Source organism: Hibiscus syriacus, unplaced genomic scaffold (genome assembly GCF_006381635.1).
Source record: "Hibiscus syriacus cultivar Baekdansim isolate YM2019G1 unplaced genomic scaffold, ASM638163v2 tig00110570_pilon, whole genome shotgun sequence".
Lineage (NCBI taxonomy): Eukaryota > Viridiplantae > Streptophyta > Magnoliopsida > Malvales > Malvaceae > Hibiscus > Hibiscus syriacus.
In genome coordinates, this window is record NW_024062785.1 from 1,117,001 (window position 1) to 1,135,744 (window position 18,744).

The 18,744-nt window shown below is 34.6% G+C and overlaps 2 protein-coding genes across 2 annotated transcripts; one reads left to right on the forward strand and one right to left on the reverse strand.

Annotated features, from left to right (window-relative positions):
• Positions 1-10,594: 10,594 nt before the first annotated feature.
• LOC120132843 (exosome complex component RRP41 homolog) lies at positions 10,595-12,936 on the reverse strand. Its single transcript, XM_039149528.1, has 9 exons — positions 12,779-12,936; positions 12,607-12,645; positions 12,456-12,522; positions 11,987-12,065; positions 11,876-11,903; positions 11,454-11,570; positions 11,285-11,370; positions 10,839-10,928; positions 10,595-10,708 (listed from the first exon to the last, which is right to left on the reverse strand). Exons 4-9 carry the CDS (start codon positions 12,026-12,028, stop codon positions 10,661-10,663), a joined length of 411 nt encoding a protein of 136 aa, XP_039005459.1. The 5' UTR covers positions 12,029-12,065; positions 12,456-12,522; positions 12,607-12,645; positions 12,779-12,936; the 3' UTR covers positions 10,595-10,660.
• Positions 12,937-15,331: 2,395 nt separating this feature from the next.
• Positions 15,332-16,275, forward strand: LOC120132831 (ethylene-responsive transcription factor CRF6-like). The gene has a single exon (XM_039149518.1). The coding sequence runs from the start codon at positions 15,332-15,334 to the stop codon at positions 16,262-16,264; it is 933 nt and encodes a 310-aa protein (XP_039005449.1). The 3' UTR covers positions 16,265-16,275.
• The last annotated feature ends 2,469 nt before the right edge of the window (positions 16,276-18,744 follow it).

Consider the following 18,744-nt stretch of genomic DNA (forward strand, 5'->3'; position numbering starts at 1 on the left):
TTTGCACTACTTGTTGCTGACAGATAATGGTGAACCAGAGTGTTATGATGAAGCAATGCAAGTAGAGGATTCAGTCAAGTGGGAGTCTTCCATGAAAGATGAGATTGACTCGCTTATGTCAAATCAGACGTGGGAATTAGCTGAATTACCACCAGGCAAGAAAGTGCTTCACAACAAGTGGATTTACAGGATCAAAGAAGAGCACGATGGGAGTAAACGCTACAAAGCGAGATTGGTTGTCAAAGGTTTTCAGCAAAAAGAAGGTATTGACTACAATGAAATTTTCTCTCCAGTCGTGAAACTGTCTACAATCAGACTGGTGTTGAAAATTGTAGCTGCAGAGAATTTACATCTTGAGCAGTTAGATGTAAAGACAGATTTTCTTCATGGTGATTTGGAGGAAGAAATCTATATGAGGCAGCCAGAAGGCTTCATAGAGGCAGGCAAGAAAAACCTGGTATGCAGGTTGAAGAAGAGCTTGTATGGTTTAAAACAAGCTCCTAAACAGTGGTACAAGAAGTTCGATAGTTTCATGAGTAGCAGTCGTATTTATTGTTGTACGTTGATGACATGCTCGTTGCAGGCTCAGACATGCAAGAGATTATAAACTTGAAGCAAAAATTGTCAAAACAGTTTGCTATGAAGGATTTGGGCGCTGTAACACCCCCAACCTGTACCCGACCCGGATACGAGTCCGACGTGTCACATTGACTTTTCAAATCTTGACTCTTAAGAAAAATCCCGGGAAATTTAAAACTTTATTTAAAACAAAATACAGACTTGATCAGAGTGCTCATACTTAATGACTTATTACATGCCAACACTTTATACATAACCAAATACATACTTTGTCAAATACTTCTGATCTGATCTTTTAGTAGTGATGCTGTCTTTGCCACTTCTATTCTTTCACTTCTCGTTCTTGGTACCTACGTGTAAATCACTTACACGCTAAGTCATAGACTTAGTGAGGCATATAAAACATATAATATAACCATATATTATTTCATATAAATAAAAGACATACATATATACAAACACTATCAATAATCCTTTCCACTTACCATATACTCATCATATAACACATATATCACTATACCCAGAAACACACATAACCTCATATAAATTCATGTATGTGCATTCATATCATTGAATCATGACATATCAATATGCATGAATCTATTGTATGATAACAATATACAATCAGGTCATGCACACATGCAATTTACCTTCTTGTATCACTTTCACTTTCATTTGTCTTTCAATTTCATTGCCCATGTATATTATTGAGAATAGAGGTATGTGAGTACATTGAGGTTGTGCACTAATGCTGTCACCACAGCTCATATAAATGTCCCGAAGGACCTATCCAGAGGTCACACAGACCCCGGTAACTATCCAGAGGTCATAAAGAACCTCGGCAACTGTCCATAGGTCCCAAAGAACCTAGGTAAACTGTCCATATGTTCCTTAGAACATAGGTATACTGTCCATATGTCTCGAAAGACATAGGTAAAACCCTCGACTCTTGGCATGCCAACTATACCTATAGCTCTCGTATCATATACTATGGGCATTTATTTATACATTTCGTATCACTTGTTCTTTCTCTTCTGTCACATACCACATGTATGTGTAACCATATATCTCATATCATATCACATGTATTATATATATACATGTATTCATGTAAATCATTTCATGTAATTCATATCACATATATCACATGTGCATATAAGCTTATAGCTTCTTTCACATATACATGTAGTCACATAGCTTTCTTTCATGTAACCATGCATGTCATGTCAAATAACATATATCATATGTTGCATTTTCACTTAAGCATATAAATCATATAACATAGCATCCATCTATTTCTATGTATTAATGCATACATGGTAATCACATAACAATTTAGAAGTTACTTCTTACCATAGTAACTCCATCACTGGCTCATCACAAGCCAATGTTAATTCAATAAAATAAGTACAAAATAAATTGCACTCACCTTAGCTTGCTTTGATTCGATTCTAATTCCTCAATTGTCCTGAAACGGATCACTTTCTATCTCTACATAACAATACACAGATTCATATCAATATTCCAATTGATATATTCTAAACTGTCACTTCTTAGGCTAAGAAAAAAGCCCATTTCCTCTTTCAATGAAGGTATGCATCGATGCACTACTTGTGCATCGGTGCATAAAATGCATTCGATGTTTTTATTTAATGGGGATGCATCGATGCACTCCTTATGCATCGATGCATAAATCCTATTCGATGTGTTCTATTTAAATTCATACATCGATGCACTGCATGTGCATCGATGCACCTTAAACAATTTTTGGTATTTACCATCGATGCATCGGTGCACAATGAATGTGCATCGATGCACATTGCCCAGAACTGACATTTTAACACGTAAATCATCAACTCTTCCCTTAATTCTTCTATTTAAGCCCCTATTTGACATTAAACTCAACTACTATAACTTGAACCAACTTATATCCATGTAAATCATCTTTAACCTCAAAATCCTATCTTCTTTATGAGATTCAAGAATCATACCAAATTTTCTATATGATCTAAATCCAATTCTATCACTCCAAATCTCTTAATTTAACCATTGACAAGTCAAATTTAACTTCCAATCTAAGAAATGAACTTTATTCCAAGATTTCATTTGTAAACTCTAAATCTTTAATCTCTCCTAACTCCACCATCCTTTGCTTTAAAGATGATTTAAGCTTTCCTTAAGCTTAGTTATCATCTAGTAATTAAAACCCAACCTTAAAATCAACAATTCAATTATAAACAAAGAAACTTACCTTTGGCTCTTGGCTTCCACGTGAAGAAGAAGAAGAAGAAAGGAAAAGAGAACTCTGGAGAATTCTCTCCCTTTCCACGTGCCTTTATCCTTACCAATCCTATTTTTTTATTCATTTCTTGGTCAATTGACCCTTTTGCCCTTTATTTCCTTTACTAATTACTAAATAACCTTCATCATATATATTCAATAATCATTGAACTATTTCATTCTTATACTTTAGTCACCAAATTCTGAAACTTTACAATTTGGTCACTAACCCGGTATTGCGGATGTTACAGGCGCTGCAAAGCAGATTCTTGGGATGAGGATCAAGAGAGACACAAAGTCGGGGACTTTGATATTATCACAGGCTGAGTACATCAACAAAGTACTCTCCAGGTTCAACATGCAAGATGCTAAACCAGTAAGTACACCTTTAGGTGTTCTTTTCAGACTCTCCAAAGAACAGTCACCAAAGACGGAGGAAGAACGTGCACACATGGTGAAGGTGTCGTATGCCTCAGCAATTGGAAGTCTGATGTATGCCATAGTTTGTACTAGACCAGATATTGCTCAAGCAGTGGGAGCTGTTAGCAGGTACATGAATAATCCGGGCAAGGTACACTGGGAAGCAGTCAAATGGATCCTCAGATATCTGCGGGGTACCACAAACAAAGCACTTTGTTTCAAAGGTGGAGATACGATACTGACAGGCTATGTAGATACTGACTTAGCCATAAATGTTGATATCAGAATGAGCACTACAAGGTATGTCTATACTCTAAGAGGAACCGCAGTGAGTTGGTTTTCTCAACTAAAGAAGATAGTTGCTCTCTCCACAACTGAAGCAGAATATGATACGATCCAAACTAGCTCCAATTTTCTCCATGACTTGATCGGTCTATGGGCGTTTTTAACTACTGCTTCTAAGGGAGTTCTTCCTTACCCTTTCTTATATTATATCATTTATACATTATATTCTATCATAACCATGCATTCACATATTAGTATAAATTATTATCTTATTATTTCTATCCTATGCTTATTTGATCATGTCTCTCATATCATTCAAATATATGCTATGATTACATATCATTTCCTAGGATATTATTATTACATATTTCCATTTATCATTTATCAAGAATACCATGTTATATGATATTCATGCATACAACATATTCACATCTTTATGATTGATACACATTGTTATTTAAATATGTTAAGCATGTTAGGATAGTTTTATTATCATATTAAGCATGATTATTATATATACATCAAGGCAGCTACTTATAATGCATTTCATTAGTTTATTTGCATTCATATAACTCTTAGGCTTTATACATTATCTTACACATATTAGGAGATGATGTACTTAGCTCATGACCATCATACTTAGCTCACATTACCATAAACAAACATGGCAGCAAGGTATTTAGCTCGTTTTAGCTCAATATCATGAACTTACCTTGTTTCCTTGCACATATAGGTACAATGGAGTGTGATGCACGTTGAGGTAGCTTGGTGAATGATTTGGACGTCATATAGCTCACAAACACTCACAAAGTACAAGGCAGCTCATGGAATGCTAAGGGAAGCTCGATTCAGCTGGAGAAGCTTCAGGCTAGCTAAACTTAGCTAGTTGGACTATTTGAAGCTGAGTTGCTAAAAGTGATGACAAAGGTAGCTGAATGTAGCTGAACATGCTGTTATGGAGCTCAAAAGGACTCGGCTAGGAAGATCATTCACAAACAACCCATACTTGCTAAGCTAGTTCCACACTCAAGCTAGCTTGGAAGGAGACACATGCACGCCCAAGATGGATCACATGACCAGCCATCATTCCATGCGCAAGGCTACACCACAAGCATCCTAGAGAGGCCATGTGCACGCCTTGTGACCAGACCACCATGTGATAGGCGTGTGACTTCATTTAGGCGCCAAGATGAAGAGTCCTCTTACCATTCGGCCAAACACTCCTTTCTCTCCAATTTGGCGCCAACTTGAAGGGGTACAAGCACTATTCAGCCAAAGGATATTTTCCTCCATTTAAACCGAACCATCATCTCTATTTGTAATTAAATTATGTCATTTTATAGAGGCACAAGGGCTGGTCGAATCCTCTTGTAACTATTCAGCCATATCCTTCCATTTCCTATAAATAGGAAAGCATATTTCATTTGTAGGCACACCTTTTTATTCAATTAAAGTGAGATTATTCTCTTATTAAGTCCTGGTGACTTTTTATCGACTTATCAAGTATTTTATACTTATGGCGTCAACCCCTTCCTTTCATCTTGATACTTCTGGTTCCTAGTTTATATAACTAGTGGGTCAAAGTACTTAACACCATCCCTTGAAGAAACAATATAAAGATTGGGTCTCTGCTCTATATATCATTGGTTCTTCTTTGAGATCTCTTCAAGATACTATCCTCACAACCATCCTTTTATTTCATCACCATAACCATAGCCTTATCAACTATCTTCCGCTTCCATTACTCATTATTTAAATAGCCTACCAATTCACCCATATGTCTACCACCCTTAACCATTCTATTTTGAGCCATTCACTTTGCAGGTTGTTTTGCTTCCTTCCTAGATCCACAATCATTTGAAAAGGTACAAGTACCTTACATCAAGTGGTATCAGAGCCAGGTTGGTGGAAGAAAGTAACGTGCAACAATAACAAAAATAAAAGTACAAAAAGAAGTGCAAACTGCAAAGTGAAGTGCAAAGTCAAAGAAAGCAAAGAAAAATCAGAAAAGAAGCCCTCAAAAAGATTGAAAGCACTCAAAAAGAAGAAAAAGAAAGAAAGAAAAGTTGGAAGCACTCATCAACAATTCTCATCACCAAGCCATTCAAGTAAGCCTTTAAATTTGATTGTGGTGATAGAAGGTTGTAAAGCGACTTGTGTAAGTAACCCCTTTCATTCTCTTCTTTCTAATTTCTAAGCCACCTTTTCAATTATATTTGCTTTCCATTCCTACTAACCATTTGCAGCCGACGCTAAACAAGTAAAATTTACTCGATATAGTCTTGAGTAAAAGTTCACTAGAACTTGAGACAAGAGAATCGAGAGGAAAAAGGCTGGAGCATGTGTGAGATCAGAAGAGGACAAGTAAAAGCCATTAAAGTCCTAGAGTACAAACACGAGTGGATTGAGTGACATCAAGTTTTCTTGGAGTGACTCGTGAGGCTTTGTGAGAGTATACTCTGGTAAGGTCCTTTTACACATTTTCCATTTTTTTTATTTCACTAACAAAATTTTAATTTCTTCCATGGAGTGCGAACAACAAAGAGTGAATGCATTTCATACTTGTTGCCATGTAAGCAATGGTAAAGTATGTCTTGTAACCATTGATAGTGGAAGTTATGCAAATCTAGCTAGCACATATACGATAGAGAAGTTGGGACTTGCAACATTTAAACATCCTAAGCCATATGTTTTGCAAGGATTTAACGAAGATGAAGAGTTAAAAGTCATAGAGCAAGTACTTGTACCATTCTCAATTGGAAAATATGAAGATGAGGTCTTGTGCGATGTTGTCTCCATGAGTTCGAGCCACCTTCTTTTGGTCGACCTTGGCAGTTTGATAAACGAGCAACACATAATTGCTTCACCAATCGCTTTTCATTCATCCATAATGAAAAGAAGATTACATTGGTGCCAATGATGCCAAATCTAGTGCATGAAGACCAAACTCAACTTAAATCTCGAATAGAAGAATGGCAGAAAAGTAAAGCCATGAAGAGAGCTGAAAAAGAAGTCTTGCAAGAGCAACAAGTTCAACAACCGAAAAATCAGATTGATGTGACAAAAGTTGGAATTGATGAGTGTAGAGAAGAGAAGCAAAGTGAAGAACATATTTTAACCAACTTTTCTCTTCCATCTATTCTTCCTATTGTTTTGCAGGACAATTCAAGAGATGTATCTTTTCGGGAGGATGAATCCAGGATCATGAATTATGGAGGACTAAAGGATGTGACCTTTGAAGAACCAATAGGCGTGACTCTTTGTGATTCACAAGACATGTCTATTGATGTTTTGAGGGTTATACCATTGAATTTCCAATTAAAGGTGTCACTTGAAGTGCTAAGAAATGGAATCATTGACATCCCAAGTGCAATGCCAATTATTAGGAGAATTCAGCGACCAGCTCCAATTAAACATCCACCATGGTTTGCTAACTCTACTCATTTGTTATTAGATTTTCATTTACTAATTTTGATTTCTTTTGTAGCAATTGGATTCGTATAAGTGGTGTTGTCCAAGTAATATATGATGATAAGATCATTTTTCATTTTGAATTTGATTGGTGCATCAAATACGTCCACTTCAATGGAGATCAAAGGATAGATGATTCAAGGAGACATGGAGTTACCAGATTCGAAGCCAAGAGGTTAACATGTCGTGCAAATCATTTATTGGGGGAAAGCATGAGGAATCAATCTCTCCTACACTAAGAATGTCTTCAATAAGAAACTACTTCGATTTGAGGACAATCGCTCTAAAGAAGGGGAGGATGATACGATCCAAACTAGCTCCAATTTTCTCCATGACTTGATCGGTCTATGGACGTTTTAACTACTGCTTCTAAGGGAGTTCTTCCTTACCCTATCTTATATTATATCATTTATACATTATATTCTATCATAACCATGCATTCACATGTTAGTATAAATTATTATCTTATTATTTCTATCCTATGCTTATTTGATCATGTCTCTCATATCATTCAAATATATACTATGATTACATATCATTTCCTAGGATATTATTACATGTTTCCATTTATCATTTATCATGAATACCATGTTATATGATATTCATGCATACAACATATTCACATCTTATGATTGATACACATTGTTATTTAATATGTTAAGCATGTTAGGATAGTTTTATTATCATATAAGCATGATTATTATATATACATCAAGGCAGCATACTTATATGCATTTCATTAGTTTATTTGCATTCATATTAACTCTTAGGCTTTATACATTATCTTACACATATTAGGAGATGATGTACTTAGCTCATGACCATCATACTTAGCTCACATTACCATAAACAAACATGGCAGCAAGATATTTAGCTCGTTTTAGCTCAATATCATGAACTTACCTTGTTTCCTTGCACATATAGGTACAATGGAGTGTGATGCACGTTGAGGTAGCTTGGTGAATGATTTGGACGTCATATATAGCTCACAAACAGCTCACAAAGTACAAGGCAGCTCATGGAATGCTAAGGGAAGCTCGATTCAGCTGGAGAAGCTTCAGGCTAGCTAAACTTAGCTAGTTGGACTATTTGAAGCTGAGTTGCTAAAAGTGATGACAAAGGTAGCTGAATGTAGCTGAACATGCTGTTATGGAGCTCAAAAGGACTCGGCTAGGAAGATCATTCACAAACAGCCCATACTTGCTAAGCTAGTTCCACACTCAAGCTAGCTTGGAAGGAGACACATGCACGCCCAAGATGGATCACATGACCAGCCATCATTCCATGCGCAAGGCTACACCACAAGCATCCTAGAGAGGCCATGTGCACGCCTTGTGACCAGACCACCATGTGATAGGCGTGTGACTTCATTTAGGCGCCAAGATGAAGAGTCCTCTTACCATTCGGCCAAACACTCCTTTCTCTCCAATTTGGCGCTAACTTGAAGGGGTACAAGCACTATTCGGCCAAAGGATATTTTCCTCCATTTAAACCGAACCATCATCTCTATTTGTAATTAAATTATGTCATTTTATAGAGGCACAAGGGCTGGTCGAATCCTCTTGTAACTATTCAGCCATATTCTTCCATTTCCTATAAATAGGAAAGCATATTTCATTTGTAGGCACACCTTTTTATTCAATTAAAGTGAGATTATTCTCTTCTTAAGTCCTGGTGACTTTTTATCGACTTATCAAGTATTTTATACTTATGGCGTCAACCCCTTCCTTTCATCTTGATACTTCTGGTTCCTAGTTTATATAACTAGTGGGTCAAAGTACTTAACACCATCCCTTGAAGAAACAATATAAAGATTGGGTCTCTGCTCTATATATCATTGGTTCTTCTTTGAGATCTCTTCAAGATACTATCCTCACAACCATCCTTTTATTTCATCACCATAACCATAGCCTTATCAACTATCTTCCGCTTCCATTACTCATTATTTAAATAGCCTACCAATTCACCCATACGTCTACCACCCTTAACCATTCTATTTTGAGCCATTCACTTTGCAGGTTGTTTTGCTTCCTTCCTAGATCCATAATCATTTGAAAAGGTACAAGTACCTTACATCAGAATATGTCGCTGTTACGGAAGCTAGCAAGGAGATGGTTTGGCTCTAAAGTTTCTTGGAAGAGTTAGGCAAGAAACAAGATAACAATGTCTTGTATTGCGACAGTCAAAGTGCTATACATCTAGCAAAGAATCCGTCTTTTCATTCCAAGACAAAGCACATACAATTGCGATATCATTTTATCTGGTCTCTTCTGGAAGATGGGATTTTGAAACTTGAAAAGATCAGTGGAGCTCAAAATCCGGCAGACATGTTGACAAAGACGGTGACTACAGACAAACTGAAGTTGTGTTCAACTTCAGTTGATATGCTAGAGTAACAAGACTCGAAAAGCTGTTGCATTGATCGAGGTGTGAAGACAGATTAAAATCAGTCTTCAAGTGGGAGATTGTTGAAAGTATTAAAATGGTTTTCAAGTTTGGTAACCAACTTTGAAAAAATGATTTTCAAAGTTTGGTAAATGTTTCTTTGAAAATGGTTTTCAAAGTTTGGTAAATGTTTCTTTGAAAAATAATTTTTCAAAGTTTAGTAGATGTTTGTTAAAAAATGATAATGAGATAATCACAATTAATACCTAGGCTTTATGGTATTTACAAGATTAAGTTCTTAAGTTTCAACTTTAAATACCCTAGCTCATTTAGCTTCAAAACCATTCCAAAAACCATTTCTTTCTCCCAATACTAGAGAGCTTTCTTGTGAGTAGTGAGTGTTTTGTAAACACCTGTAAATTTTCTCTCTTAGTAAAAGATCTGCAGCAGTCCGGAAACGTAAGCACAATTGGCTGAACTCCGTTATCAATTTCGTATTCTCACTAATCTGGTAATAGGGAAATTACTTGTACTTGGTTTATTTCCTAACAATTTCCATATGTAATGAGGTAAGGGGAGGTAGGATAGTAGGCTGCCCCCAACGCTAGGTTGAGAGTAATTTCCGTAGAAGACCTCCGGCAATTATGAATTGCCTACTATGGGATTCGATCCCACAACCACAAGGTTAAGAGCCTTGCGCTCAACCAACTGAGCTGGATGGGCAATTCCCTGCATCCACAAAATAATATCTAAAAAAGGTTTAGACAACTCTTGATTAAGGACCACCGCAAGTTAAAAATTAAAATGTATGTTTGAATTCAGATCCTATCTTAAGCAAATGTATGTTTGAATTCAAAACGTTTACGTTTTTAAGAATTTTATTCTTAGTATTTACAGAGTAGAAAAACAAAACGTTAAATACTCATTAATGTGCAATTAGACACTTATGCACTGAAATACAAATTTAGATAAAAAGCTCTCTCAAATTTTTTGTAAAATAAATATATTAAATGAATTGTATTTGAATACAAAAGAGATAAATCTATTTAAGCTATGAAAATCTTAAATTTTAATTAAAGATAAAAATAGATATAGTTTTTAAATTTTTTTAAAGATTGTATGTCCAAAATTCAATAATCGATTGATTTAAATAATTTTTTAATGAAAATTGATAGATAAAGTTAAAACAATCATATACATAATTTTTCTTACACTGCTGTCTGCTACTGCTTATATAAACTTATAGGCCCCGGCGATACTCCAGTTGCTTGGTATTCTCCAGTAATACCTGCAAAACAAAGCAATTAATACTTCAACTGATGTTGCTAGGCATGATCATCGTGCAAATCATGGACAAGAAAATTTCAGGTACTTCGAAAGAAATGAAGGACTCGGCATATAAAAGAAAGCTACCTTACTTCTCTAATGTAGTTTGCTACAGCCTTGCAGCCTTCGATTGCGAGTCCCATCACATTTTCGAAGATATCCATGGGTAATTTAGCATCCATCTGTATCAAAGTAGTGGTACTCATTGCCTTGAAACTATCTATCAACTAGTTTTTAAGAATTAAACAATCTTCGATGTTTAATACAAATCATTTTGCCCAGTCTATAGTCTTAAGTAAACCAAAGGGTAAGTTACAGTACGGGGAAAGCGCAAGATAGGCAAAGTGAAAGTCTCACTCATTTTATACTAAATGAAAATGAACTGTGGGTTGTTGAATTGCACTCCCGTATGTAACGAAAAACAACTATATTGCAACATCAACGTATATTGCCACAGGAAAAAAAAAAAGGAAGCCCGAGATATCTTTCGAGATAAAAGTCTAAAAATGTGAATGAAAAATCGTAGTTCATTGCAGACCTGAAGAAGAGTCACTTTATCGAACTTAGGCACCATCCCTACAGTGACATCGGCGCCTACAGCACTGTCTTCAATGTAGTTCAAATCTACATATACCACAGACATTAATTTAATTGTTCAAATGGAAATAAAGAGAGAAATTAATACTAGTGTTAGAGGAAGAATTGACCAAGCAGAGGAGTGCTATTTAAATACCCAGCACTACAAGAAGTGACAATATCACGCATGGGGATCCCGGCATCTGCAAGGGCTAAAGTTGCAGCATTGATACATGCGGATCTAGTTCCTGCATACACATTTAATCTGCTACTTATGCTTCTTTTTTTTCTTTTATACCAAAATAAACAAGTAACAGAATAAACGGGTGCATAAACAACTAGCGATTAAGCAAGAGTGCACATATTTATTAATTTTTAAAAGAAAGAGCAGCGTAATTCGGTGAAAATAGAATCAAAACACAAAACACCGTGGATTCATGAAACCGAGCCATTAAAAATGATGTTTTTGATCAGAGTGGAGCATAAAGTTGCAGTTGCATGATATGAAATGTAAATCGAATCAACTAGGAGTTTGGAAAAGTTTCAATTTTACCTCCATCAGCTTGAACAAATATATCTATCTGGGAAAAGATATTAATTAAAAAAGATTCAGAAGAACTGAAAGGCAACCGCAATTGGGGTATAATGGGGATTTGATTCAAACCTGAGAACGAGGCATTAGATGAGTCAAAATGCATGCCTCCATGGTTTGGCGGATGACAAGAGATATCTCGGTTGACCGCCTGTGTTAAGAAAGAAAAAATTCAAGTCAATGAGCAATATAATTTATTCTCCATAAACCTAACATTTGCCAACTATATCATGCATATACTTTGAAATGCTAATAACTTGGTTTGAAGGATACCACCATTGATCATATAAAAGGGATTAAAATAAACTACTAACTACGAGAAAGCCTTTACAAATACTAAAACCTACATAATTACTTGTCCTGATCCAGTGTTCCACAAACAAATCAGACTCTCTATTTCATCAAATGGATCAAAAAATACTTGGTGATTATGTCAAACAGATAATCCTCCAACAGTATCCTAATCAATTACCATTAGCACAAATGAACAACACAACTTTAACATCATTCTAAGAATGAATTTAATTGGAAAATAGATCACCTGTCACCCTTGGTTTTCTCATGCGATCTACGGTACTGAAATTAGCCATACTATATTCACAGCGCACCTGGTGTTCATCACATAAAAGAAACCCAAAGATTCTATTAAGTCACAACTACGAAAATTAGACATATAACTCTAAGAACATTACCAGTGCCTGGTCATTAAGCTGTTGGCTCCTATTTTGCACCTGGAAAACATAAGACTGCATTTATCAACTATAACAAACCCACATCGAATTAAATAGCTATCCAAATTCAGAAAACAAAAGAAGACAAAGTAAACATAAACAATTTGAAGACGCTATGAAAGTAAACGGTAACCTCTCTAGGGCCGTACACTGCTGCAATGACTTTGGTGTTGCCATCTCAAAAACAGCAGAACTGAATATTCAAAATCGAAGGAAACAAAAGGGAGTTATTTCAGATATAATAGAAATGGTGCTAGGTGAAACGAGTTGTAAAGGAGGCGCCTACCCATTAGCCTTGGAGACGGATCCCTGCACGAAGTTGTCTCATCTGAGAAGGAGATGGAAATTCAAAAGAAAGAAAGGGTCTAAGAATTAAAATAAAAATGAAGAGAGAAAAAGAAGATTACTTCCATGGGACGGCGACCGTCCCACCGGAGACCTTCGGGGCTCACGAATTCCATCTTCGCCTACAACAACTCAATTGCTGATGAGCTCTTCCTCTAGATTGATTAAAACCTCCAGGGTTTTAGCTGTGGTGACTCACTGGAACCTCGCTTTGCGGGTTTGGGCCTAATAGAGTAAACCTAATCCCAGCAACTCATTGGCTCACATAAGGGAACGAATGGCATGATTATTATATTTTTTTCTTCTTCTCGCTCTAGTTATCATTATATCAACTCTAAATTTTAAATCTTAATCTTAGATTTTATATTTAAAATCTGAAAATTGATATAAATTATAAACTCAAACCCAAAACACAAGAAAATATTTATTTAGTAATGTTTAAATAAAGTTATTAGTCCACTGTTTCTCTTTTACCTAGTTATGAAATGTTCCCTGTGTCATGGAGTTGGTGCAATTGGCTATGTTAGTATTCTTAGTTTCAGATAGAATTCTTACACGTGAAACTACATGAACAAACTTTGTTTTGGTCCCTGGGTATCATTAGCAACAATGCCATCGTTCTTGCAACAACTATCCATCCACAATCCATTCTCAAATATCTTTTTTTTTGAAATAGGGTACTTTTCCATTCTCAAATATCTGAGTTCTGTTTATTGAAATTTATCAATGCTGATGGGATTGCTTGGTCTGTAGGGGTTCATCAATTTTATTTCCAGGAGGCCCCGGCATTTGTTGCAAATTTTGGAGCTTGGGCTTGGCTTTAGTGTAATGTATAATGATGTTGATATGGTGTGGTTAGGCCATTTTGAAGGAAATCATGATGTTTACTTCTCTGGTGACATGACTGCAGTATGTATGCTAAACTTTGCGATTTCTTTATGACCTGTTTGATTTAAACATAGCTTAGTTTGATATTTGTTAGACCAGAGGACATGTCTTTTAATAAGTGAATCTTACTAATATTTCTGATAGTGATGCTTGGTTTTCTGGTGATACATTCTGCAGGTGGATATTTACCTGCTTCCCCCAAACTAACCTTCACCGATAAAAAAAATATAGAAAGAATGAAAAACAAACGGATGATTCTGCTATTCCAGAAACCCTAACTCCAGGGTTGCATGCAAAGTGAAAAGGCGGGAAACGTTGGAATTGGAGGGACGCGAGACGATTGGGGTGCATGCGAGAGAGAGAGAGAGAATTGGGTTTCGTGGAATATGGTAATCCCCCCGGATGGTAAGAGGGGGGTTGTGGGGCTTAAATATTTAGTATTGGAATCGGAGATGTAATTTTATCTATTTTATATAGGACATTACTTGATTGATGAGTTTTGTAAAAATTTGTTTATATAATTTTATCTATTTTTTAAAACTTTTATCATAAAAAATATTTGAACAAAAATATATATGCTCTATATGTCATAGATAAAAATATTATCATAAATATATATCAAGTCAAACAACATTAATAACTATAGACGTTAATATAGTTTTAACTTTAATAATTCAATAAGAAAAACTAAAATTTTCTAAATTTTATTAAAACTAACAGTCAATTAATTTAAGTTTTAAATTATTCATTACCCACAAATATCACATTAATAAGTTTATTGGTGGTTGGAATAGTACTTCATCTCCAATTTAAAAAGTTGTTAACTTTAGATTTCGATATGTATGTTATTTTAATAATTTATTGGTCAAAGAATTACAAATATTTTAATAAATTTTAGTCAAAATCAATATGCTGACATGGCGAGCGGCACAAGTGCTACAGAGCTTGTCCTTCCTCTCCTCCCCTCTCTCTCTTCCTCCGGTGACGTATATATTACCAGTCCGTGTGTGAATTACTAATATCACATGCTGTGACAGTTCTCATTCTCACCAGCAAATCAAATCTCATCATTGTGGGTAGGTATCCAATGCAAAAGAAACGTGAACCACACAAGGGTCAATAGAGCGTGAGACAAGTTTTTATTTTTTGAGGACACGTGTCATTCGGAAGGAGACGCAGCGAATCGTTCGATTGTAACCATCTCAATTCTATAATCCATATACATTATTATTAATAATTAATTTAAAAACGAAATAAACTCTATTCTAATAAAGTGTCGTATTCAAGATACTCCTATAAAACAGCCAGCGATTCTTGTCATTTTGACTCTCCTTAGCAACTGAAACTCTCCTGTTTATCACTGGTCTCTCGCTCTTTACTCTCCAACAATTTGCTTTCAAAATATTTTTTCTTTATAGATTTTTACATTTTTTTCTAAAACCCAGTTTTGGAGATGAAGCCAAGTAGTCGGTTTCCGGTGGAATATACAGAGCAAAAAACTGTAATTAGCAAAGTGGTCAAGCCGTCGAGCCAGTTGTTTCCGATGGAATCCAAAGCTAAAGCCCCTAAAATCGTCAGGATTTGTGTCACCGATTGGGATGCCACGGATTCTTCTAGCGACGAATGTGAACGGGCGAGACATCATAAGGTGATAAGGCATATAAACGAAATCAGGATCGAGGGTTGTTCCGCTGTCAAATCCTCCAAGCCGGCAAACAAGCAAAGCAGGCAGATATTTAATAAAATCAATCAGGTAAATATGAGACCAAAGAAGCAGCAGCAGTGTTTATCAAACGGCGTCAAGTATCGTGGCGTTCGACAAAGACCGTGGGGGAGATGGGCGGCCGAGATCAGAGACCCTACGACTCGAACCAGGGTCTGGCTCGGTACTTACGATACTGCTGAGGAAGCTGCTTTGGAGTATGATCGACACGCGATTCAGATCAAAGGCCCTGATGCTCTCACAAACTTTGCGAAACCTCCGGCGAGACCTTCTACACTGGTGCTTGATCTCGAAATGAATTCCGGTTATGACTCGGCTCAAGACTCCCAGTCCCGCCGTTCACCTACATCAGTTCTCAGATTCCACTCCAACGAACAACCTCAACTCCAAACGGACTCCAAAGATGTTTCTTCGGAGCGCATCGAAAGTCTGTGGAAACCCCTTGACGAACTCCAAATAGATCAGGGTAACTTATCGGATGAACATTTGTTAGCAGATCCGGGTGTTTTATGTGATCACTTCAATGCTGATAATCTCGAACCTATATTGTTTGATGAAATGATGTTACCAGAAGACCGTTTGGAACTTGATTATGCTGATATTTCTGTAAAATTAGATGTTGATTTCGGGTCTTGTACGTGGGATGTCGATAATTATTATTAAAACCAGCGTAATTCTGCGCTGAAGTCTTGGAATTATATGGTAAATACATGATAAATTCCGAGTGGAATTTTGGATACATTTTCCCAGTTTTCTTTTAGTGTGCAAGGAAATGGGAAGAAAAATGTAAATTCTTGAGTTCTTTTTTGTGCATGACTTGTCTTCTTTTTTTAATTGAGTCAGTTCGGTGTGCGTTTCATTTGGCATGTTTCTTTAGTTGTGTGCCACATGTCAACAATGACACGTTTCATAATTTGATTGGAAGATGGAATTTATTTTAATTTGTTAAAATTAAGACCAATTTAAAAGAATATAAAATATATTTTATTCTTATTTTAAATTAAAAATATATTTTATTGTTATCTTAACTTTTAAAAATATATTTAAACATCTTAACTTCAAAATATATTTAACTTAAGAATAAAATATATTTTAAGTTAATATATTTTTAAAACATTTTATAAAAGTTAAAATAAGAATAAAATATACTTTTAATTTAAAATAAGAATAAAATATATTTTTAATTTAAAATAAAATATATATTTTTATATTAAAATAATTATAAAATATTTTAAGCTAAAACATTTTAAATAGTATGTTTTTAAGTGATGATAAAGATTATATATATATATATATATATATATATATATATATATATTTGTACATTAAAATAAAAAATGTATTTAATAAGTTAAGACAAAATTAAAATATATTTAATAAGTTTAAAAAATAAAAGGATATTTTTAAAATTTAAGATATACAAAATATTATTAGTTTTGGATAAAGCATTTACATACTATGATACAATATTTATATCTTTTGTTATCTAAAATATAACAATTGGTTGTCTTGGCTCAATGGTTTGGCTCTTGTTATTTCATCCCAATGATCCAAAGTTCAATTCCTCTTGATTGAATGATGTCATATATCACCCTTTGATTGGAGATAAAAATAAATCTATTAAAATTAAATTTTATCCTCCAATTGAATAATGACACGTGGCACCTGTTGATTTGAGGGTTAAATTTATTTTAATTTATTAAAATTACGACCAAGTTAAAATAATATATAAGTAACAAGACCTATTATGTAATTATACCAATATATTTTAACTGTCAGAGTTTGATTCCCCTTGATCATCTTCTGTCGCTGGTTTATTTTTTTTCTAGAGGGTGACACGTGTAAATATATTAAATTAAAAAAATCATCCTTTAATCGAATCATAACACGTGGCACCACCTGATTCGATGGTTAATTTTATTTTAATTTATAAAAATTAGGTCCAAGTTAAAAGAATATATAATTAACAGGACAAATTGTGTAATTATACCAATACATTTAAACTGTCACGTCACCTATTCCGTTAAATGATAACAGTAGGTGGCTTGATTGAAACATTTAAATAATCAGGTGGTTTAATTGATCAAATCAAAATATCATTGGCCATAATGATTCCTGACCATAGTTGAGTAGTCACTCGTGTAATTTACCCTGGATTTAAAAGGTATAAGAGTTGAAAAATACGAAATTATATAAAATTGTAGGATTAAATTAAAAAGTTATTATAAAAAAAAGAATTGAAACTATATAAATATTCTATAATGTTTAAGAATGTGGGTTAAATTTGAAAAAAAATCAACATGAAAAATAAAAAAATATTAATAAAAAATTATTTAATTATTTAATTAAAAATTAAAATAATATAATATTTAATTATTTAAATTTTATATATTAAAACTCCAACCTAAAAGGTCATACTCAAAATTCAAATTAATTTAAATAGCTTAATACAAATAACTAAAAGTTTTAATATAATTGAATTTTATTTACGGACAGAGGGACAGGACACTCGTCATTAAGAAGAAAATGCGACGAGTCGTTCGAGAGCTCCGATGGTGATCAGGATCTCTGATTTTGTAACCATCTCTATTCTCTTATCCGTTTATATTAATTCTTAAAAAAATTATAATTTAAGTAGTTAATTAAGAAAAGGGTAAAATATAAAAATAGTCTCCAAACATTTAGGTCGCTTGTATTTGGTCATTCAACTTTTAAAACTTTCAATACAATCATCAAATTTTTAATTCTTTTTAATAAGATCCCCGGTTAATATTTGTTGACGTGACACTTAATCTCGTTAACTCCTCCTTCTTCTTCATATTCTTCTTCTTGATCTGTCGAAGTCCATGGCTATAGGTTGACCCAAGCCTTCTTCCTCATATATTTGCTTATTGTTTAGCAACCATCGTAATTCCATTTTCTTTCATTTCTTTGCCTTCTTGAAAGTTTAAATCGTTCTTTCTTTTCTTCTCCCTCAAATGTTTGTTTATATTTTTCTTCTTTTTTCTCCACTATTAGAAGAGCTTCATCCTCAACCTTCTTCTTTGCTTCCTCCTTTGCATCTTTAAGAGCTTCGACCAACCTGATCAAACAAGTTTCCATTTGGTTTGGTCGTAGTCAGATTTAAGCATCAAATTCTTCAC

Excerpts from the sequence above, each read along its gene's own strand:
- LOC120132831 (XM_039149518.1), top strand. The coding sequence starts at position 15,332 with ATGAAGCCAAGTAGTCGGTTTCCGGTGGAATATACAGAGCAAAAAACT.
- LOC120132843 (XM_039149528.1), bottom strand. The coding sequence starts at position 12,028 with ATGGAGGCATGCATTTTGACTCATCTAATGCCTCGTTCTCAG. Across the intron at positions 11,371-11,453 it reads AAATAGCACTCCTCTGCTTG|ATTTGAACTACATTGAAGAC; the intron begins GTCAATTCTTCC and ends TGGTATATGTAG. Across the intron at positions 10,929-11,284 it reads ATAAAGTGACTCTTCTTCAG|ATGGATGCTAAATTACCCAT; the intron begins GTCTGCAATGAA and ends ACTTTGATACAG.